At 46.7% G+C, this 24,356-nt stretch overlaps 1 protein-coding gene across 1 annotated transcript in view; it reads left to right on the forward strand.

Annotated features, from left to right (window-relative positions):
* The window catches only part of LOC121004077 (sphingosine-1-phosphate lyase 1-like), a 120,053-nt gene that overhangs the window by 90,186 nt on the left and 5,511 nt on the right, over window positions 1-24,356 (forward strand). Inside the window, exon 12 of the mRNA XM_040436157.1 lies at window positions 2,468-2,614. Coding sequence (XP_040292091.1) covers window positions 2,468-2,614 — 147 coding nt within the window. The remainder of the gene's footprint in view (window positions 1-2,467; window positions 2,615-24,356) is intronic.

The following is a 24,356-nucleotide window of genomic DNA, read 5'->3' on the forward strand; positions in this document are numbered from 1 at the left end:
GTTGCTCTGACAACTGTTGTCCTTCTGTCGTCAACTCGGGCGTGGCGATGGCATAATTGCCATTGCTGATCAGCACCTACCTTCGAGTGCTTTCTACTGGGTAGCTTAGTCACTGTGGCACTCGTCAACCACTAGATTGCCGTTCTAAGCGGGACTTGGGTTCTACTAGTGATGCCGTGACGCCATCGGTGCTACCTCTCTTCAGATATCAGTAATGTCTACGTCACCTCAAGCCAATGGTGGACATTCTTTCACTGCTCATTCCGGGGGTGGGCTGAGTCTTCTCACGACGGGTAGAGCTGGTGTCTGTCACGCCTTGCCACCGCTGGTAGGGGTTTCCTCCCTGGAACAGAACACACTTTTCCTTCCCTGTCTCTCCTCGAGCTGGATAACTGATCACCTTCTCCTTCTGTCTAGCTGACCAGTAGCCATGGGTTGTACGACTCTGGAAGCCCATCTCTATTTTTTCCACGGGCCCAGGGTTCCTCTGGTATGGTGGAGGCGTTGGACGTCGTAATCGCACTCCACCCGGCAAGAGTATTTCTCTCATCTTTGTTCCACTCATCTGCCCTTCCAGGCAGGGTTGCCACATTGTCAATATATGATCACTGACGGGGCTTCCCATCACCGGTGATGCTCACATCGGCTTTACTTTACCTTTCTCTCGAGGTATTGGTTCTTTGGCCTGCAGTGGGGCACGCCTGGCTCAGGTTTTTTTTTTTCTCTGTGGTTTTTCAGGCAGCTTCTCTCACTAGAAATCCCCACACAAGCCTCTACGGCTATATGGGCATTGGTCTGTCAATATTCTGCTCCCTAGGGGGCGTTCTCTTGGCCAGAGGAGGATCCTGCGGACTTGGCTTTTTAGTTCTACTTCCACAGTTGCGGCCAGGAGCCAGCTGTTTGGTGACATTTTTTCGGTGTTGATACGCCTTCTTGTACATACTTTTTTTTTTTCTTTTATCATGAACATAAGGCAGTGCTCCGCCCAGTATCCTCTTTCTTTACAGAAAGTGGTCGCCCTTCCACTTCATCACAGACATGGATTTCTCTTCTTTCTCCCTCGCATTATACAGACTGAGCTCTCCATCAGCCATGTGATTTGCCCTCTGAGATTTGCTTGTCCATGACTAGCGATTACCGCCGTACGGACTTTTACCAACTTTTTACCTGGGGTCCTTGTCAAAGCTGACGGCCTCCAAAGTATGTTTTCCAGATATATCTGTTCAACAGTTGCTCGGGCATTCCACTCCCGGGGTAAGACACCGCCCAGCTGAGTCTTGGCCCACCCGACCAGCGGTCGGCGCTTCTCGGGTCCATCTCCCTCATGCAGTAGCTTTCCAGTGTGGAAGGCAGTATCTTGGTCTTCCGGGCACTCGTTCACAAAGTTTTACCTGGTGCCTTCCTAGGCACCGGCGGATACTGCTCCAGGCAGCAAAGTCTTGCAGGCGGCAGTAAGTTACGCATCCTCGAGGGCATTTTTCTCCATGGGCGTGTGATTTGTTCCCTCCCCGTGGACTGCTTTAGGACGTCCCACGGTCCTTTGTCCCCCAATGATACGAGCGAGAAAACTAGATTTTTTGTGAAACTCGCCTGTAAAATCTTTCTCTTAGTTCATTGGGGCACACAGCTCGCACCCAGTAATTTCTGTTTGCCGTAAATGTTGGCGGTTGTGGAGCCAGTATGGCCCTCAGTTCTGGTTTGATCCGACTGGCGTTGGTCAGTTATTGGTTGTTTACCGTATGTTTTTTTTTTTTTTTTTTTTTTTCCCCTCCTACTCCTATTGCTTGGGCACAAACGGATATGCTCTCTCCAGGTTGGAGGGGGTATAGCCGGCAGGGGAGGAGTTATCACTTTTCAGCCTAGTGTCACCTCCTAGTGGCAGCAAGCAGCTATACGCACGGTCCTGTGTCCCCCAATGAACTAAGCGAGAAAGAGATTTTACAGGTGAGTTTCACAAAAATCTAGATTTTTCTGTAGCTAAATAATGTTACCTGTTAGAGATATGTAGAGGACCTGACATCTCTATACTAATAATAGTACTAATAATCCTAATACATATAAAAATAACAAGGCGGGAGCTTCTTTTATTAGAACTCTGTGTTGTTCCTTGAAATTCTTTCTGGAAAATGGAGTGGTCAGTACAGTGTCTCGCTACACAATATGACAATGTCAGCACTGAATGCAGTGTCAGTGTATGGAGGAACACAATACTTTGAGCTGCGGAATAACAGGAACGACACAAAGCAGAATTGTAAAGGGGTTTGTGCAGGCCCTTGTATATTGATGACCTTTCCTCAGGATCGGCAGGGATGCCAAGAGTCAGACCCCCACTGATCTCATATTGACTGCCTCTCCTGAGTGTATAGGCCATCATCATCTGGATCAATTAGTTTTTTTATGCTGTTCAATGTTAACTGCTGGCATATAATAGGATTTTTACTCCATTTGTATTTTTGATTTATTCAAGGTTGCAGAAAATGAAAGAAATCTTTGTTTTTGGGAATCCTGAGGTTTCAGTGATCGCAATTGGTTCAAAAGTTTTTGATATCTACCGCCTGTCTACCTCTTTGACAGCAAAAGGCTGGAATCTGAATACACTTCAATTTCCATCAAGGTAAATAAATTATTTAGTAAGAGGGAAGTAATGAAACCTGTATTACTGTATTTTTCGCCCTATAAGACGCACCGGCCCATAAGACGAACCTAGGTTTTTGAGAAGGAAAATAAGAAAAAAAATTTTTTTTAAACAAAAGGTGTGCTTTTGGTGGGTTTTGAACTAATGGTGGTCTGTGAATGACACTACTATGGGGGATCTGTGGATGGCGCTGTTATGGGGGTGTGATCTGTGGACGGCACTGTTATGGGGGGGTGATCTGTGGATGGCACTGTTATGGGGGGGTGATCTGTGGATGGCACTGTTATGGGGGGGTGATCTGTGGATGGCACTGTTATGGGGGGTGATGATCTGTGGATGGCACTGTTATGGGGGGTGATGATCTGTGGATGGCACTGTTATGGGGGGGGGGGTGATCTGTGGATGGCACTGTTATGGGGGGGTGATCTGTGGATGGCACTGTTATGGGGGGGGATCTGTGGATGGCACTGTTATGGGGGGGGATCTGTGGATGGGCACTGTTATGGGGGGGGATCTGTGATGGCACTGTTATGGGGGGGAATCTGTGGATGTCACTGTTATGGGGGGGGGGGGATCTGTGGATGGGCACTGTTAATGGGGGGGGGATCTGTGTAGGGCACTGTTATGGGGGTGGGGGATCTGTGGATGGCACTGCTATATATGTGTCACCCACAGATCCCCCCACCCCATAACAGTGCCATCCACATATCACCCCCCCCCCATAATAGTGGCATCCACAGATCACCCCCCCTCCCCCATAACAGTGCCATCCACAGATGCCCTAATATACGGGAGCTAAACCTGTGGGAGGGGGCCGGTGTCATGCAAATGCGGCGGGGGCCGGTGTGGTCACCGTACTCCAGCCCCCACCGCTCACGTTCACTTCCTTAATGCCTATACATTTATAATAGCTTTCATTGAAGTTCCGATCCCCAGCCCCATCTGTACTATTTACTAAATGTCCTGTAGCAGGCAGAGCAGGGCGGCCGGCCGTAACTCACTGACGTCACATGCCTGCGCCGCCTACTTCATTCATAAAGTAGGCGGCGCAGGCACGTGACGTCAGTGAGTTACGGCCAGCTGCCCGCCCTGCTCTGCCTGCTACAGGACATTTAGTAAGTAGTACAGATGGGGCTGGGGATCGGAACTTCAATGAAAGCTATTATTCTGAAATGTTTAGGCATTAAGGAAGTGAGTGAGCGGTGGGGCCGGAGTACAGTGACCGCACAGTTCCGCCGCATTTGCATGACACCGGCCCCTCCTCCCACCCCTGTCCAGCTGATACATTGCAGTCTGCGATGCTGCAGCATCGCAGACTGCGATGTAAAATGGCAGCATTCGCCCCATAAGACGCAGGGGCATTTTTCCCACACTTTTTGGGGGGGAAAAGTGCGTCTTATGGGGCGAAAAATACGGTACCTTTTATTAAATATGTAAGTACAATCTTCACAAAAATATTTTTGTATACAGTATGAGGATGAGAAGTACATATGGCGCGTCATTTTTCACCTCTTATTGGCACTTTGTGAGAGTGGCTAAATTGTAGAGTGTCAGAGCTCCAAATAGAGCTGCATGCAAAAATGCCCATGCTATTAAAATATAAAGATATTTATCCCATACGGAAAATGGTGAAACGCAAAAAAGTTAAAATGGCGTATTACCTCTCCTCCCACAATTTTTTTTATAAAAAGTGATCAAAAAGTCGTACACACACCAAAATGACATCAGTGAAAAGTACAGATTGCCCTACGAAAAAGTGACCATCACACAGTTCCATACACATAACTGAAAAAAGTTATAGGGGTCAGAATTAGTGATGAGCGGGAGGTGCCATATTCGATTTCGCGATATTTCGCGAATATTCGAATAAATATTCTTATTATTTTCGTCGAAATCGAATATTCGTAATTATTTAATTTTTCGCGAATAATATGCGATTAAAATAATCGTACGATTATTTTAATCTTATGATTTTTTTTTTCTTTCCTATGGCTAGGCTAATATGTGTACTTTACGAAATTTCTTAATATTGCTCTAACTTCGTCTTTTAGAATATTCGGAATATTGCTCTAACTCCGTCTTTTAGAATATTACGAATATTCTAAAAGACGAAGTTAGAGCAATATTAAGAAATTTCATAAAATACACATATTAGCCTAGCCATAGTCATAGGAAAAAAAAAAAAAATCATAAGATTAAAATAATCGTACGATTATTTTAATCTTATGATTTTTTTTTTTTTTTCTATGGCTAGGCTAATATGTGTATTTTACGAAATTTCTTAATATTGCTCTAACTTCGTCTTTTAGAATATTCGGAATATTGCTCTAACTCCGTCTTTTAGAATATTACGAATATTCTAAAAGACGAAGTTAGAGCAATATTAAGAAATTTCGTAAAATACACATATTAGCCTAGCCATAGTCATAGGAAAAAAAAAAAAATCATAAGATTAAAATAATCGTACGAATTTTTTTTTCGAATAAAAATACGAATATTCGATTTCGCGAATGTTTGGAACTATATTCTAAATATTCGCGAAATCTCGAAATTGCAATATTCGAGAAAAAAATTCGAAATTCGAATATTCGCGCTCAACACTAGTCAGAATATGGTGATGAAAAAGAAAATATATTTTTGTCAAGGCTTTTATTTTTCAGTATAAAAAAAACGCAAGAAAATCTAGGCATTTGTGTTATTACCATAATCGTACTGACCTGGAGAATGAAGATAGCTGGTCAGTTTTTTTTTTGTTGTTTGTTTTGGTTTTGTTTGTTTTTTAACCCCTTCCCGACACATGAAAGTCGGTGACTTACCGCATCATGGATAGTACGTCATGGATAACTCTGCACCACTTTTTTAGTGTGCGAGCTGTGACTGGCAAGTGCTGATTAGCACTTGTGTTTTTTTTTTGGTGCTATATATATATATATTTATATATATATATATATATATATATATATATATATATATATATATATATATATATATATATATATTTATATTATATTATTAACCACCATTCACGCAAACACCAGTTCTCCTGCCCAAGTGCGAGGTACCGCTACCCGTCAACAAGCCTGACTGCATCCTTGATTACAACAGGCACATGGGAGGGGTTGATCTGTCCGATCAAGTTCTGAAGCCCTACAGTGCCATGCGTAAAACTAAGGTGTGGTACAAAAAGCTTGCCGTATACATTGTACAGATGGCACTGTACAATGCGTACATTTTACATAGAACTGCAGGCCAGACAGGAACTTTCCTTCAGTTCCAAGAGGCGGTAATCAAGGCCCTAATTTTCCAAAGTCAGGAAGGGGAGGGCCCGAGTACTTCAGGAGGTTCATGGTACCCGTGTTGTACCAGACAACATTCCCTGGTGAAGTCTGCAAAGAAGGGAAAGACCCCAAAAAGAGTGGTGGTTTGTTACAAAATAGGGAAATACGAAAGGACACCAGTTTATCAGTGCGACCACTTGTCTCTGATGAACCTGGCCTCTGCATGAAAAGAATGCTTCCGAACATACCACTCATCCATGGATTTTTTATTTCATCCTTTATGCTCCCTGTAATATTTCCATATCTCTGATTTAGTCCACCTCACTTGCATACCCACTTTCTTACAACCACTACATAATCCATTCTGTGAGACACCTGTTTGGTAAAAAGTACCCTTTCCACCACTTAAAATGTCCGTACGGGGGTGCTCTTTCCAAAATGGGGTCACTTCTTGGGGTTTATCATTTCTGGGGACCCTGGAAATTTTTTTAAATGCGACATGGCAGCTAAAATCCATATCTGCCAACTCAGGCCTGCAAAAACCATATTTTGTACTTTGCCTGTAGCGGCCTGCTGTGCGCCAATACAGCAGGCTACGAGCACATATGGGGTGTTTGCAAAATGGAGAGAAAATGGGGAACATATACTGGGGTGCATTTTCTCCTTTAACCCCTTGTGAAAGTGAAAAATTGGGGTCTGCTAGTACTTTTTCATTTTTACAAATGTGTGCTTTGAAATCTTCTCTCGTATTTCTCGTGCATGGCATTGGGGGACACAGCACCATGGGTATATGTCCAACTACCACTAGGAGGCGACACTAAACATAAAAAGTGTTGGCTTCTCCCCGTTGGGCTATAACCTCTCCACAGGCACTAGGCAGATCAGTCTTGTTCTAGTGTCCGTAGGAGGCAGACCTGACCTGCCCTTTTTGTGCAGGTCATCCTGCTACTTTTTTATTTAATTTTTTATTCTTTTTCTTCTCTGCATGTTCTGGCCTGCTGCAGGGGTGGCTCCATCGTGTTCCACTTTAGTGGCCCCCCCTGCGGGCGCGTACTCGGGTACCTGGCAGCCACCCAGTCCCCAAATCAGCTTCCGCAGTGGAATTCCGGCAGTCCCACTGTTCCCGTGTTGAGTCCGCCGAGGGGGTGGTTATTGCTGTGCCTGAAGATGTCTGAGGGTGAGTATGTTCCCTTAGCTTAGGGTCTCCCACCCTCCTCCCCCGGCCTGGGCGCGTTCCCCCCTCTCCTCCCTTCCCGGATACCTGCATCTCTTAGCCTGCATCCTGGCCCCAGAAGCCCCCTGGCCTTCCGTTTTTTCCTCTCTGGGAGTCAGTTCTCTCCCCCACCTGGCCCCTGTTTGTCGCGGCAGCTCCGGAGCACTTCTGCGATCGCGGCCGTTCGTCCCTGGCCGCGCTCCACTAATTGAGGTCCCAGCTTTTTGGGCCTACTAGGCCGCAACTCCCCGCCCACTTCTGAGCTTCCCAGGCTAGCTCTGTCACCTCCCCTCCGTGGGGGGAGCCTGCCCAATCCAGCTCCAGGTTCCCTGCTCTGTCTCAGAGGGGCGGTTCTTCCTCTTGCTGCCGGCTCCTTCTCACCGGGTCGCCATCTTGCTGCTTTCCTGCATGGGGTGCTCTGGGATACAGCTCCTGGGGTCTGGTAGGCAGCCTCTGGCTGAATTGCTTCTGCAGGCTCCTTCCCCCCCCCCCCCCCCCTCTCAATTGCCTCATTCTCCTGCAGCCCTGCCACCTGATCTATAGCTGCTGCAGCACCTCTTGGGAATGTGGCATCCGGGGACAGATAGGACAGCCCTGCTACTCTGAGGGCCTCCTCTCCCCAGCCTCCCTATCGGATCGCCACTATTTCACGTGCGTCGTTGTCTACGGAGGTTTCCATGTGGTCGGCTTGTCCCACCCTTTTTGTGTAGGTCCCCCCTGAATGGGCTCCCTCCCTGTCGAACCATGGGAACCTTGCCTGACTCTCCCAATCCCTGGCGAAGTCGCTGGACCGCTACCTACCCAAATTGCGGTCTCCTCTCCCCCCCAGGGTCCTCCCTGCAGATGGGCCACGCTCACACTGACGCTCAGATACAGGGTCACGCAAGGAGTAGCCCACGGACCAACCTCGGGTGGTCTCAACTAGCTTCCACCCCTCCTCGGCATCCTCGGGTCGCCCCAGGACAAGCCTGAGGCTGGTGACGAAGCCTTCTCTGTCAGTTGCCTCTGGGGACACCTCTGCACCGATTCCCTCGGAACAGAGCATCAGGCGGTCTTCCACCATGCAGAATCCCTCTGTGAGGTCAAGACAAACATGCACGGTGGAACCTACCCTACCCAGGTTTGATGCCCCTCTAGTGGACTTTTGGATGGTGCTCTCCTGCCTGCACAGGTAATTACTGCACAGGTAAGGCAGCCGTCACCGTGCTTAGCAACTGGGACACCTACACGGTGTCTCTGGTATGTATGCCCTCGTAGGCTGTACACGACAGACCTTCCTGGTTCTCCTATCCAGGGGCTATGTTCTAGGCAAGCTGATAATTCAGGCAAACGCCTCTTGTAGGGTTGGTAACCCTTCTCGGCCTCTAAAGGTTCTTTTTGTAGTGCCTGTACCAGAAATACAGGCCGACTTCTATTGCCGTGGCGATTACAGCTGTCTGTTTCCAGCCGCCTTGTTACTTTCATAAGTAGAGTTCCTACACCTACTCCAGATGCTGTAGCCATTACTCCTGGCTGGCTCTATGGTGTTCCATGCGGCACGATTTCCCCCTACCGGGCGAGATATACAGGCCGCTTTCAATTGCCGTAGCAATTGCACCTGTCTGTTTCCAGCCACCTTGCTCCCTTCATAGGTAGAGTACCTACACCATCTCCTGATGCTGTATCCAATATCCCTGGCGGGCTCTATTGTGTTCCGTGCGGCACTATTTCTCCCTTCCGGGCGAGATATAGAGGCCACTCTCAATTGCTGTAGCAATTGCCTCTGTTTGGTTCTAGTGGGCACCAAGCTGCCACCTTGCTCCCTTCATAGGTAGAGTACCTTCACTATCTCCAGAGGCTGTAGCCGTTGCTCCTATCTGGCCTTATGGTGTACCTTGCGGCACTATTTCTCCCTTACCGGACGAGATATTGAGGCCACCTTGTATTGCTGTGGCCACTGCACCTACCTCATAGTGTGCACCAAAAGGCCATCTTACTTCCTTCATAGCTGAAGTTCCTGCACCATCTCCAGATTCTGTTGATGCGGCCCTGTTTCCCTCTTTTCAGGTGAAATAGTGGGCCTCCTTCAGTTGCCATTGCACTTACTTAATTGTGGTGTGCACCTGTCGTTCTTTGTGGTACCGTGCGGCCCTATTTTTCCCTTCCCGAGCGGAATATAGGTACCATTGCTAACGCGGTATCCGTTGCACTTCTCTGGTCCTAGGGTGCACCATGCGGCCACATCGCTCTAATCTTAAATCTAGTACCTCTACCATCTCCAGATGCTGTACCCATTGCACCTGTCTGGTCGTATCTCTGCACTACACAGCCGTATTTCTACTTTACAGGTTGAGGACCTGTACCCTTCAAATGCGGTCGCATTCCCGGATGCTGTGGCTTTGTTTCCACTCTCCTTAGAGTGCAACATGCAGCCACTTTACCTCTGTTTTAGGCGTGTATTTTTAGTATCCCACATGCTGGGCCCTATGGTGCAATCTGTGGCCCATACAGTTTCTGTATTACTGGGTGCTTCCTTCGCCGGGCTCGAATCTGTGCTGCGGATGTTGGTTACTTCCCTTTTTGGTTCTTCCATACATCTGCCACTCCGTTACTGTCGTGCTCTATGGTCTCCTTGTACTTTCTCAAAGCACTGTTCACAACAGGCCATCCTGGTTCAGCATGTACATGGTAACCATATCTGGCAGCGGTGGGCCAGCCCAACCCCCACCTCCACCTTGTCAGTCTAGTGCTACTTCTGGTGTACCCAGTATATGGCTGATCTGTTCTGATCTGGTGGGTGGTCCACATACAACCACACTCCCTACACCATGGCCAGGTGGTTGTTGGCTTTTGTGCTAGGGTTGCTCTTGCCATCCCTATAAAATACTACTGTCTGCTGCACTCCGCGTGCCCCTTATTATAAAGGAGTACCCTCTTTGTTTTCTATTATAGGGCGGACCATTCCTGGTGGAGTACAGTGATCTCCACTGGATCTTCTCCTTGTTGGGGTACGTAGCTTGGTGAGCACCGGCCGCTGCAGCAGTTTTCGGTCATCACTGGATGTCCTCCGCCACACGGAATCCTTCTGGGGTCAGCGACATTATCCTCGCTGGACGTCCTTCCTGATGAGTCAGGGACAGAACCACTGACCGCCACACACCTGCCTGGTAGGCAAATTTTCTGCTGATTGCTCTGGCATCGGACAGGGTTCCATAGTTCCTTCTGGGTCCAGGTGTTCCCTTATATTCTCTGCTTAGTTATACTATATGACAGAGGGCAGTCCCCTTGGACCTTGCTATTGTCTGCGCCTGTCAGGTACTTTCTCCCCCTGGGAGTCTTCTGTATGTTGGTCGCAGCTAGTTTCTACATTTCATGTAATCACACCCCGTTTATTTCATAGCGACTTCGCCATTCTTTATGCATAATGGTGTCTGTTGTTTTAGTGGTACAACCCAAGCCGCTGTACTTGCCCTTCCCGGGACAATGTATGCAGATTGCTAGCCTCTATTCTTAGAATTCAAACAGTCCAGCAATTGTACCCTGTTAAACGATTAGATAACTAAATTTAATGAGAAACATAAACAAACCTCTACATAGTCTATCGGGGGGGGGGGCCACGACACAGTAAGACACACTGGGTGAGTGGTGGGGGGGATGTCCCTACCACTGCTACCCTACTCTGGTCCTCTGCCCAGGGACGTCTCCTGGTGGTGGGGACTCCCTGTCCTCGTACCTAGCCTCAACCTCCTGTCTAACCCTGATAAGGTGACAGGTGGAAAGAAACTAGTGTCAGAGTGGCACCCCAACGGATGACTAGCACAGAAATGGAAAGAGAAATAGAGGTGTCCACTGTATAAAGCCCTCGTGACGGATCGCCAGGAGGTACAGGGTCCACCTAGTGGATAAAATACGCAGACAAACACATGCACATGAAAACACTGATACGATAAATATATGATACACAACAATCCCGACGCGTTTCACCCACAAAGTGGGATCATCAGGGGGTGATACGAGGTAGGTATAATATAGACAGGAAGCCCTTAAAAATAAATAAAGCAGGCCCTGTCCAATAATGATGCGTAATTAAAGATTACGTTTAGAAAATTACGTAAAGACAACAGACCCAAAATTGATAAATCTGTGCCAAATGGCGGAGTACATACGGTCACTGGGCAGTGGGATTGGCGATGGAGTCAGACGAACGCATGCAAAAATGCGAATCTCTACAGAGGATAAAGACAAAGATGGGAACATATATGGATGTAGAAAATCCACTAGGTGGACCCTGTACCTCCTGGTGATCTGTCACGAGGGCTTTATACAGTGGACACCTCTATTTCTCTTTCCATTTCTGTGCTAGTCATCCGTTGGGGTGCCACTCTGACACTAGTTTCTCTCCACCTGTCACCTTATCAGGGTAAGACAGGAGGGTGAGGCTAGGTACGAGGACAGGGAGTCCCCACCACCAGGAGACATCCCTGGGCAGAGGACCAGAGTAGGGTAGCAGTGGTAGGGACATCCCCCCCACCACTCACCCAGTGTGTCTTAGGGCTCTTTCACACTTGCGTTCTTGTCTTCCGGCATAGAGTTCCGTCGTCGGGGCTCTATGCCGGAAGAATCCTGATCAGGATTATCCTAATGCATTCTGAATGGAGAGAAATCCGTTCAGGATGCATCAGGATGTCTTCAGTTCCGGAACGGAACGTTTTTTGGCCGGAGAAAATACCGCAGCATGCTGCGCTTTTTGCTCCGGCCAAAAATCCGGAACACTTGCCGCAAGGCCGGATCCGGAATTAATGCCCTTTGAAAGGCATTGATCCGGATCCGGCCTTAAGCTAAACGTCGTTTCGGCGCATTGCCGGAGCCGACATTTAGCTTTTTCAGAGTGGTTACCATGGCTGCCGGGACGCTAAAGTCCTGGCAGCCATGGTAAAGTGTAGTGGGGAGCAGGGGAGCAGTGTACTTACCGTCTGTGCGGCTCCCGGGGCGCTTCAGAGTGACGTCAGGGCGCCCCAAGCGCATGGATCATGTGATCACATGGATCACGTCATTCATGCGCATGGGGCGCTCTGACGTCACTCTGGAGCGCCCCGGGAGCCCGCACGGACTGTAAGTAATCCTGCTCCCCCGCTCCCCGCTCCTACTATGGCAACCAGGACTTTAATAGCGTCCTGGGTGCCCATAGTAACACTGAACGCATTTGGAAGACGGTTTCCGTCTTCAAATGCTTTCAGTACACTTGCCGGAATTACACGCCGGATCCGGGAAAAACGCAAGTGGAGTACACGCCGGATCCGGACAACGCAAGTGTGAAAGAGGCCCTTACTGTGTCATGCCCCCCCCCCCCCTTCCCCCCCCGATCGACTATGTAGAGGTTTGTTTATGTTTCTCATTAAATTTAGTTATCTAATCGTTTAACAGGGTACAATTGCTGGACTGTTTGATTTCTTTACTATTACCCTTATTCTGTATAAGTTGATATCATTACTGCTGGACTTACTATTCTTAGAATGACTAGTTGTCCATGGCCTATTCCTTCCCCTATGGTGGTTCTTTTAATTTTTTTCTTGGATATTCTGTTTTTTGTTGTCCTCTGGTGGTTCAGTTCCTGGTTCCTTGTGAGCCCATACCTGGTACTCCTTTCTGGATTCCTTGTCCCCGTTCATTTGACCACACAGATTCTGTATGATCATTGTTTGGGAGGGGCCTGGGTTGATTGTTCCCCTTGTGGGTTCCAATAGCCTTGTGGACCTCTTGGGATTCGTGTCTATCTTCCCATCCTCCCACGTCAAGTACCTGGTATTGAGTGGTTTAGTGCTACGGTTTGCATTTCCACCTTATGGTCTCCTTCGGGAGGGAACCTTCCTCCTTAGACTGTTTGGAGTACTCCCCTTCTCCTCCAATGTCTCTCAGTCCAGTGTGTCCCTGCTGAGATTTCCTGGGCCTGCATCTCTGACACTTAATTTGGCCGGAGTTTCTCCGGTCTTGCGCTTCTCAGTGATATTTTGTTTTCAGAGGCTCGTTCCTCGTCTCCTGGTTTTGGGATGCAGGTCTTATCTTATCTTATCTTTTCTTTTTTCCTAGCCTTTACTTACAACACTCTCCCTTTCCAAGGGTTGGCGGTTTCCCTTAGCACCTTTGGGGTTTTCACCTTTCAATAGGGCGCTTAACTTCATCACCTGCTTTGCGGTGGGGGGACACCTGCTCCCTTCATATGTGAGCCTTGCTATGGCTTCCCTCACTCCAGTGTGTCCCTGCTGAGATTTCCTGGGCCTGCATCTGGTCCCCTTTTTTCCTTGATACTTTGTTTGGCCGGAGTTTCTCCGGTCTTGCGCTTCTCAGTGATATTTTGTTTTCAGAGGCTCGTTCCTCGTCTCCTGGTTTTGGGATGCAGGTCTTATCTTTTCTCTTTTCCTGGCTTTTACTTACAACCCCCTCCCCTTCCAAGGGTTGGCGGTTTCCCTTGGCGCCTTTGGGATTTTCTCCTTTCAATAGGGCGCTTAACTTCACCTGCTTTGCGGTGAGGGGAGACCTTCTTATTGCATTTGGGACTTTCTCCCAGGCATTTGTCCTAGGGTGCTGGCAGTCTTCACTGTGGCTTCCTTGGGGTTTCTCCCTTGTTATGAGGCTTCTTGCCTATTCCGTGCTTTTCTCCTGTTGGGTCACATGGTTCTCCCTCACCTGCCCAACCGGTGGCATGGCTGTTCTTTTCCCACCCTCGGGGACTGCTTTGGGACGTCCCAATGCCATGCACGAGAAAATTAGATTTTTTTTATACTCACCGTAAAATCCTTTTCTCGTAGTAGGCATTGGGGGACACAGATCCCACCCTATGTTTTTTACTTCTGCTTCTCCGGGCTGGTCTCTTGATCTTTCCCGGTACGGGAGTTTGTTGGTTCCTTGCCTTTCTTCTCTCTCCTACTGCTTTTGGTACAAACTGATCTGCCTAGTGCCTGTGGAGAGGGTATAGCCCAACGGGGAGGAGCCAACACTTTTTATGTCTATTTACTGTGTGGCAACACCACAATCCATCGGCGCTACTTAGTTACAATTCTGCAGCAGTGTTCCAAAACAGCGCCGTACCTCCGCTGTAATTACACGAGGGGAAACAACTTCTAAATTAATACAGGAGCACCGCGCACCTCCACTGGACTTCTATATGCTAAGGTAGGGGGATACTACTTAATATCAGATCTGAGAGAAGGATTTACCTTATTCTCTTAGTAGGTCCTCCTCGCGACTGCTAGTGAGTCCACTTGTGGAGTAATTTAAATATTGTTATTCTTCTTCAAAGGGCTTCAGGGATCTCCGCTGATAATAGGCAAAGTTCTTTTCAGGATCTTTTCAAAGCTCGCCCCGGCCGGTGGCGCAGCTTTTACTTTTGTATTTCGCTCGCGCTCACAAAAGTGGAGCGGGTGACGTCACCAGAGCTACGGTTCCTCTCAGACACCAAAAGGGAGTAACCAACGCGTTTCTAGCACTACTGTGCTCTTCGTCAGAGATTCACTTAGGTGCCTTCTTTGTCTATCTTTTTTCAGCTGCGGTCCTTGTCTGTTTAACCCTTACCCTGACAGGCATTTATCCTTGCAAAAAATGTGCTGGATGTAGGCAGACACAAAATAAAAAGCGGATACATATAGAAAATAAAAGTGGTACATACAAATACCAAATAAAAGACCATATATCCTGTAATACAAAAGGGGTCATTTATGCTATTGAATGCCCATGTCAAAAGATCTATATAGGCCGTACTAAGAGACCATTGAAGAAGGGAATAAGTGAGCATTTATATAACATAAAAAAGAAAGTAGATGACCACCCGCTATCGAGGCATTATAGAGAACAGCATAGGGGTAGGTTTGAAGGCTCTTCATTTTGTGGGGTTGAAACAGTTAAGGTGGACATACGTGGAGGATATTACATCAAATATATGTCAACAAAAGAGACACAGTGGATCTTTAATATGGACACAATGGAACCGAGGGGGTTAAACAAAGAAATTGAATTATTTGGGTTTGATTAAATATACTACAGCAGGGTAAGGGTTAAACAGGATAAAAGATGGACAAAGACACCTAAGTGAATCCCTGACGAAGAGCACCGTAGTGCTAGAAACGCGTTGGATAATCCCTTTTGGTGTCTGAGAGGAACCGTAGCTCTGGTGACGTCACCTGCTCCATTTTTGTGAGCGCGAGCGAAATACAAAAGTAAAAGCTGCGCCACCGGCCGGGGCGAGCTTTGAAAAGAACTTTGCCTATTATCAGCGGAGATCCCTGAAGCCCTCTGAAGAAGAATAACCATATTTAAATTACTCACGAGGAGGACCTACTAAGAGAATAAGGTAAATATAAGGTAAATCCTTCTCTCAGATCTGATATTAAGTAGTATCCCCCTACCTTAGCGTATAGAAGTCCAGTGGAGGTGCGCGGTGCTCCTATATTCATTTAGAAACTTTTTATGTCTAGTGTCACCTCCTAGCTAAGGGAACATACTCACCCTCAGACATCTTCAGGCGCAGCAATAACCACCCCCTCGGCGGACTCAACACGGGAACAGTGGGACTGCCGGAATTCCACTGCGGAAGCTGATTTGGGGACTGGGTGGCTGCCAGATACCTGAGTACGCGCCCGCAGGGGGGCAACTAAAGTGGAACATGATGGAGCCACCCCTGCAGCAGGCCAGAACCTGCAGAGAAGAAAAAGATTAAATGATTGAAGAAAAAATAAAATAAAAAAGTAGCAGGATGATCTGCACAAAAACGGCAGGTCAGGTCTGCCTCCTACGGACACTTGAACAAGACTGATCTGCCTAGTGCCTGTGGAGAGGGTATAGCGGGTATAGCCCAACGGCGAGGAGCCAACACTTTTTATGTCTAGTGTCGCCTCCTAGTGGTAGATGGACATATACCCATGGTGCTGTGTCCCCCAATGCCTACTACGAGAAAAGGATTTTACGGTAAGTACAAAAAATCTAATTTTCTGCCTTCTGTGAGACACCTGTTTGGTAAAAAGTACCCTTTCCACCACTAAAAAAATGTCCGTACGGGGGTGCTCTTTCCAAAATGGGGTCACTTCTTGGGGTTTTTCATTTCTGGGGACCTCTGGAAATTTTTTAAATGCAACATGGCAGCTAAAATCCATGTCTGCCGGCCTGCAAAAACCATATTTTGTACTTTGCCTGTAGCGGCCTGCTGTGCGCCAATACAGCAGGCTACGCGCACATATGGGGTGTTTGGAAAATGGGGAACATGTACTGGGGTGCATTTTCTCATTTAAACCTTTGTGAAAGTGAAAATCTGGGGTCTGCTAGTACTTTTTCACTTTTACAAATGTGTGCTTTGAAATAATATCTCTAGTATTTCTGCCTTCTGTGAGACACCTGTTTGGTAAAAAAGTACCCTTATCACCACTTAAAATGTCCATACGGGGGTGCTCTTTCCAAAATGGGGTCACTACTTGAGGTTTTTCATTTCTGGGGACCTCTGGAAATTTTTTAAATGCGACATGGCAGCTAAAATCCATGTCTGCCTATTCAGGCCTGCAAATTTTACTTTGCCAGTAGCGGCCTGCTGTGCGCCAATACAGCAGGCTACGAGCACATATGGGGTGTTTGCAAATGGGGAGAAAATGGGGAACATATGCTGGGGTGCATTTTCTCCTTTAACCCCCTGGTGAAAGTGAAAAATTGGGGTCTGCTAGTAATTTTTAACAAATGTGTGCTATGAAATGCTTGTCTCAAAATAATTCTGCCTTCTGTGAGATAACGTGTTTGGTAAAAGGTGCTCTTTCCGAAATGGGGTCACTTTTTGGGATTTTTCATTTCTGGGGATCTCTGGAAATTTTTTAAATGTGACATGGCATCTAAAATCCATTTCTGCCCATTCAGGTCAGCAAACTTCATATTTAGCTGTTTGACTCTAGAACCCTGCCAATGACCCATACATCATTTAATGAGCACATATTGGGTGTTGGCGTTTTCGGGGGAAATGGGGAACAAAATGTGGGGTGCATTTTGTCCTGCTACCCCTTGTTGAAGTGAAAATGTGGCCCCACAGTTGTAAAGCTACTTTTTCTCGGGAAAAAAATTGTCCTTTTTTATTTTTCACAGCCCAAGAGTTTCATAATTCTGTGAACGCTCGATGGGTCAAAGTGCTCACTACACACCTTGGGATATTCCTTGAGGGGTGTTTCCAGAATGGGGTCACTTTTTGGGGGTTTCCACTCTAGTGTTACCTCAGGGTGTGTTCAATTGCAAGATTGCGCCTGTGAATTATTCCGGTGAAATCTTGCTTCCAGAAGCCATTTGGTGTCCTTTCCTTCTGACCCTGTGGTAGCCCATATAGCAGTATACAAGCACATAGGGGTATTGCTGTAATCAGGAGAAAAATGGGCAATTAACTTAGGGGGGTACATTTTCTCCAGTTCCCCCTTTTTTGAAGGGAAGAAAATTGGGGGGCTAAAGTCCATTTTTATGGAAAAATTGAAATTTTTCATTTTCACAGCCAATTCCATGTTTTACTTTTGAGGACAAAGTTCTCACTACACATCTTGAAATATTCCTTGAAGGGTGTAGTTTCCAGAATGGGGTAACTTTTGGGGGATTTCAAATGTAGGGGTACCTCAGGGTGTCTTATATCGACCTAGTTCCCAAAAGTCAATCCTGCAAAATCTGTCCTCCAAAAGCCCTATGGCGGCTACTTCCCTTTTGGACCCTGCCATGCACCCATACATCATTTTACGAGCACATTTTGGTGTTGGCGTATTGGGGGGGAAATGGGGAACAAAAGGTGGGGTGCATTTTGTCCTGTTACCCCTTGTGAAATTGAAAAATGTGGGTGTAAAGCAACTTTTCCCTTTCGTCCACCATGACGGCTCTACTATGAGATTGACCCTTGACCTCTGTAGGGGCAGGAACACACAGAGTTTAAAAGGCCACCACCCACTCTCACCCTCAGTGTTTTCTGTCCCTACGGCGGCAACTCACAGAGAGCCCTCCTGGTGGAGGTGAAGAACTTTTTATTATTTTTAAAATACCTGAGGATTTGCGTCGTCCTCCTCTGCCCTCCTGCGGTCGGGTCCAAAGCTGGGCAGAGGATACACATGGAGTCGATCTCGTTCCTGAGTGCAGGAGCCTGTATCTCTCCCACAGCGTCGGTCCCCCTTCCCTGCATTGAGGAAGTTGACCGCACGCAAGCAGAGCATGCTGCACGCCGACTCCGGGCGAAGCCTCACCACTACACTCTGCTCTGGGATGGCAGGAGGCGGAAGGGGCGGAGCTTGGACCAGGCGCACTGTGACGTCAGACGCCGTGCTGACTATTTGAAGCGGCAGTTTCAAACAAGCAGTGGCACACACCGGTCTTCTCCTGGAGCATACACACACAGATGTCTGCCCCTGACGCCTCTGCAGCCCAGATGGAATCTGAAGCCCCCTCGGCTACTCCCTGTGGGGAAAGGACAAATGATGTATCATTTTTTTTTTTACTTGTTGATTATCTTGTCTATTGATACCTGGCTGCTCCTCTCTTATAGGGAGTTAAAGAGCCCAGAACAAGAACTAAAGTTCAGGAGATGTGCGACTTGTAGCAAGAGGCTTCCTGAGAATTATAAAAAGAAGCTCTGCCAGGGATTGCATAAATGTTCTTATAAAAGAGGAGCAACCGTCCATTTTGTCAGAGGTCAAATCACTTATTCAAAATGAAATTAAGTCTTCTCTGGCCTCCCTCAGATCAATCCGCCTACACCTCCAGCGAAAAAAACCAAGATTGTCGGTTCCATCCTCCTCTGTCTCGGAGGATATGGACGAGGAGGCCTCCACCTCAATCTTGACGCTCTGTCAGAGGGTGAAAATCATGGAAGATAGTAAAAAATAATGTTTCTTCCGAGGATATGGAGGAGCTTTTGGAGCTGTTAGAGCAACCATGGGGATTGAGGAGGTGAAAAAACCAAGGTCCGTCCTGATGAAATGTTTGGGGGACTCAGAGCCAAAAATTTTTAAGTTTTCCCAATGAATGAGAACCTAAAATACATGATACTGGATGAATGGACCGACCCCGAGAGAAGACTTGGGGTATCCAGAGAATTCAGAAATAGGCTGTTATTTGACCCAGCGGACGTCAAACTATTTAACGAAACCCCCAAAATTGAACCATCCAGTAGAAAAAAGTAGTTAAAAAGACTTCCCTCCCCATTTGAGGACTCTTCACAGCTACAGGACCCAATGGAAAGGAAGGCCGACTCTCTCCTAAAAAAAATCCTGGGAGGCATCTGTTTGGGGTTAAAACCAACATAGCCGCGACGTCGGTTGCTAGATCCATGTGTTTTACCTTAACGAGGTTAGAAGAAACACATCAAAAACAAAACCCTAGAGAGGACATATTAAACCACCTCCGGACCGCCTAACGCAGGATCGCATTCCGGAGGTGGCAGCCCTGCGCAGAGTCACGCATATATGCGTCATCTCGCGAGACGCGAGATTTCCTGTGAACGCGCGCACACAGGCGCGCGCGCTCACAGGAACGTAAGGTAAGAGAGTTGATCTCCAGCCTGCCAGCGGCGATCGTTCGCTGGCAGGCTGGAGATGTGTTTTTTTTTAACCCCTAACAGGTATATTAGACGCTGTTTTGATAACAGCGTCTAATATACCTGCTACCTGGTCCTCTGGTGGTCCCCTTTGTTTGGATCGACCACCAGAGGACACAGGTAGCTCAGTAAAGTAGCACCAAGCACCACTACACTACACTACACCCCCCCCCCGTCACTTATTAACCCCTTATTCACCCTTGATCAACCCCCCTGTAAAGCTCCATTCAGACGTCCGCATGATTTTTTACGGATCCACTGATAGATGGATCGGATCCGCAAAACGCATCCGGACGTCTGAATGAAGCCTTACAGGGGCGTGATCAATGACTGTGGTGATCACCCCATATAGACTCCCTGATCACCCCCCTGTCATTGATTACCCCCCTGTCATTGATTACCCCCCTGTAAGCTCCATTCAGACGTCCGCATGATTTTTACGGATCCACTGATAGATGGATCGGATCCGCAAAACGCATCCGGACGTCTGAATGAAGCCTTACAGGGGCATGATCAATGACTGTGGTGATCACCCCATATAGACTCCCTGATCACCCCCCTGTAAAGCTCCATTCAGATGTCCGCGTGATTTTTTACGGATGCACTGATAGATGGATCGGATCCGCAAAACGCATCCGGACGTCTGAATGAAGCCTTACAGGGGCATGATCAATGACTGTGGTGATCACCCCATATAGACTCCCTGATCACCCCCCTGTAAAGCTCCATTCAGATGTCCGCATGATTTTTACGGATGCACTGATAGATGGATCGGATCTGCAAAACGCATCCGGACGTCTGAATAAAGCCTTACAGGGGCATGATCAATGACTGTGGTGATCACCCCCCTGTCATTGATTACCCCCCTGTAAGCTCCATTCAGATGTCCGCATGATTTTTACGGATGCACTGATAGATGGATCGGATCCGCAAAACGCATACGGACGTCTGAATGAAGCCTTAAACGGGCGTGATCAATGACTGGGGTTATCACCCCCATATAGACTCCCTGGATCAACACCCCCTGTCAATTGATCAACCCCCTGTCATTGATCAACCCCCTGTCATTGATCACCCCCCCCTTGTCATTGATCACCCCCCTGTCATTGATCCCCCCCCAGTCATTGTCACCCCTCTTGTAAGACTCCATTCAGACATTATTTTGGCCCCAGTTAGCGGAAATTATATTATTTTTATTCTTACAAAGTCCTCAGTATTCCACTAACTTGTGTCAAAAAATAAATCTCACATGAACTCACCATAACCCCTCACGGAACCACATGCGGTAACAGTTTTTAGACCATTTATATTCCAGACTTCCTTCTCACGCATTAGGGCCCCTAGAATGCCAGGGCAGTATAAATACCCCACATGTGACCCCATTTCGGAAAGAAGACACCCCAAGGTATTCTGTGAGGGGCATATTGAGTCCATGAAAGATTGAAATTTTTGTCCCAAGTTAGCGGAACTGGGAGACTTGTGAGAAAAGAATTAAAAATATCAATTTCCGCTAACTTGTGCCAAAAAAAAAAATTTCTATGAACTCGCCATGCCCCTCAATGAATACCTTGGGGTGTCTTCTTTCCGAAATGGGGTCACATGTGGGGTATTTATACTGCCCTGGCATTCTAGGGGCCCCAAAGCGTGAGAAGAAGTCTGGTATCCAAATGTCTAAAAATTGCCCTCCTAAAGGAATTTGGGCACCTTTGCGCATCTAGGCTGCAAAAAAAGTGTCACACATCTGGTATCGCCTGTACTCAGGAGAAGTTGGGGAATGTGTTTTGGGGTGTCATTTTACATATACCCATGCTGGGTGAGAGAAATATCTTGGTCAAATGCCAACTTTGTATAAAAAAATGGGGAAAAGTTGTCTTTTGCCAAGATATTTCTCTCACCCAGCAAGGGTATATGTAAAATGACACCCCAAAACACATTCCCCAACTTCTCCTGAATACGGCGATACCACATGTGTGACACTTTTTTGCAGCCTAGGTGGGCAAAGGGGCCCATATTCCAAAGAGCACCTTTAGGATTTCACAGGTCATTTACCTACTTACCACACATTAGGGCCCCTGGAAAATGCCAGGGCAGTATAACTACCCCACAAGTGACCCCATTTTGGAAAGAAGACACCCCAAGGTATTCCGTGAGGGGCATGGCGAGTTCCTAGAATTTTTTATTTTTTGTCACAAGTTAGTGGAAAATGCTGATTTATTTATTTATTTATTTATTTTTCATACAAAGTCTCATATTCCACTAACTTGTGACAAAAAATAAAAACTTCCATGAACTCACTATGCCCATCAGCGAATACCTTGGGGTCTCTTCTTTCCAAAATGGGGTCACTTGTGGGGTAGTTATACTGCCCTGGCATTCTAGGGGCCCAAATGTGTGGTAAGGAGTTTGAAATCAAATTCTGTAAAAAATGACCTGTGAAATCCGAAAGGTGCTCTTTGGAATATGGGCCCCTTTGCCCACCTATGCTGCAAAAAAGTGTCACACATCTGGTATTGCCGTATTCAGGAGAAGTTGGGGAATGTGTTTTGGGGTGTCATTTTACATATACCCATGCTGGGTGAGAGAAATATCTTGGCAAAAGACAACTTTTCCCATTTTTTTTTATACAAAGTTGGCATTTGACCAAGATATTTATCTCACCCAGCATGGGTATATGTAAAAAGACACCCCAAAACACATTCCTCAACTTCTCCTGAATACAGAGATACCAGATGTGTGACACTTTTTTGCAGCCTAGGTGGGCAAAGGGGCCCATATTCCAAAGAGCACCTTCGGATTTCACAGGTCATTTTTTACAGAATTTGATTTCAAACTCCTTACCACACATTTTGGCCCCTAGAATGCCAGGGCAGTATAACTACCCCACAAGTGACCCCATTTTGGAAAGAAGAGACCCCAAGGTATTTTGTGATGGGCATAGTGAGTTCATAGAAGTTTTTATTTTTTTGTCACAAGTTAGTGGAATATGAGACTTTGTAAGAAAAAAATAATAAATCATCATTTTCCGCTAACTTGTGACAAAAAATAAAAAGTTCTATGAACTCACTATGCCCATCAGCGAATACCTTAGGGTGTGTACTTTCCGAAATGGGGTCATTTGTGGGGTGTTTGTACTGTCTGGCCATTGTAGAACCTCAGGAAACATGACAGGTGCTCAGAAAGTCCAGAGCTGCTTCAAAAAGCGGAAATTCACATTTTTGTACCATAGTTTGTAAACGCTATAACTTTTACCCAAACCATTTTTTTTTTACCCAAACATTTTTTTTTTATCAAAGACATGTAGAACTATAAATTTAGAGCAAAATTTCTATATAGATCTCGTTTTTTTTGCAAAATTTACAACTGAAAGTGAAAAATGTCATTTTTTGCAAAAAAAACGTTAAATTTCGATTAATAACAAAAAAAGTAAAAATGTCAGCAGCAATGAAATACCACCAAATGAAAGCTCTATTAGTGAGAGAAAAGGAGGTAAAATTCATTTGGGTGGTAAGTTGCATGACCGAGCAATAAACGGTGAAAGTAGTGTAGGTCAGAAGTGTAAAAAGTGGCCTGGTCTTTCAGGGTGTTTAAGCACTGGGGGGCTGAAGTGGTTAAACTCTATCCCACTCCTCAGATCTGCCACGGCCTTTTTGGCGGATGCATCGGCGAGTCGGTGAGGTTCGCCGCTAAGGATGCGGCCCTCACCAATTATGATAGACCAGCATTGTGGATGAAAGCCTGGGGAGGGGATAGAGCATCAAAAGCCAAGCTATGCTCTATATAGCTTTCTCTGGGGAATACGTCTTTGGACCAGTATTAGACTCCATCCTGGAAAAGGCGGCAGATAAAAAGAAGGGGTTTCCGGAAGAAACTAAAAAGAAGCCCTTTCGTTCCTTCAATTCCCAGACTAGACCCTATAGGGGCAAAGGGAAGGGGGATAGGTGGAGTTACCAAAAAGGGGGAAAAGGCAGAGTGTTCCTTCTTAACCCCCAGAATAAGCAGTCAGATAAACAATGACGCCAAAGTGGGGGGAAGACTGGGGAATTTTCTGTCCCGGTGGGAATCCATCACCAAAAATCCTTGGGCCTTAAACATCATTCGGGATGGCTACCGGATAGAATTTTCCTCAGCCCCTCCAAAAAAAATTCAGAATAACGTCACACAGCCCAAAAATTATAGGAAAAATCTGGCAAGGGGTCCTGTAGCTTATAGACTCAGGGGTAGTGACCGAAGTCCCAAGTATGGAAAGAGGAAGGGGTTACTATTCCAGTTTATTTCTGGTGCAAAAACCAGATGGTACCTTCCGCACCATTATAAATTTAAAGGGACTAAACAAAGCGGTCACATACAGAAAGTTCAAGATGGAATCCATAACATCCATCATTCCCTTGATCAAAGCAGGAGACTTCATGACGTCCATAGACTTAAAGGACGCGTACTATCACGTCCCCATAAACAAGTCATCTCAAAAATTCCTCAGATTCGCCCTAGTGGACAGTTTAGGAGAGGTAAAACACTTCCAGTTCACCGATTTACCCTTTGGAATCTCATCTGCCCCAAGGGTATTCACGAAGCTCGTAGTAGAAATGATATCCCCCCTGAGAGCAGAAGGAATAAAAATATTCCCATACTTGGACGATTTTCTGGTCCTAGGACCCTCGGAGCGGGAAA

Source organism: Bufo bufo, chromosome 6, assembly GCF_905171765.1.
Source record: "Bufo bufo chromosome 6, aBufBuf1.1, whole genome shotgun sequence".
Classification (NCBI taxonomy): Eukaryota; Metazoa; Chordata; class Amphibia; order Anura; family Bufonidae; genus Bufo; species Bufo bufo.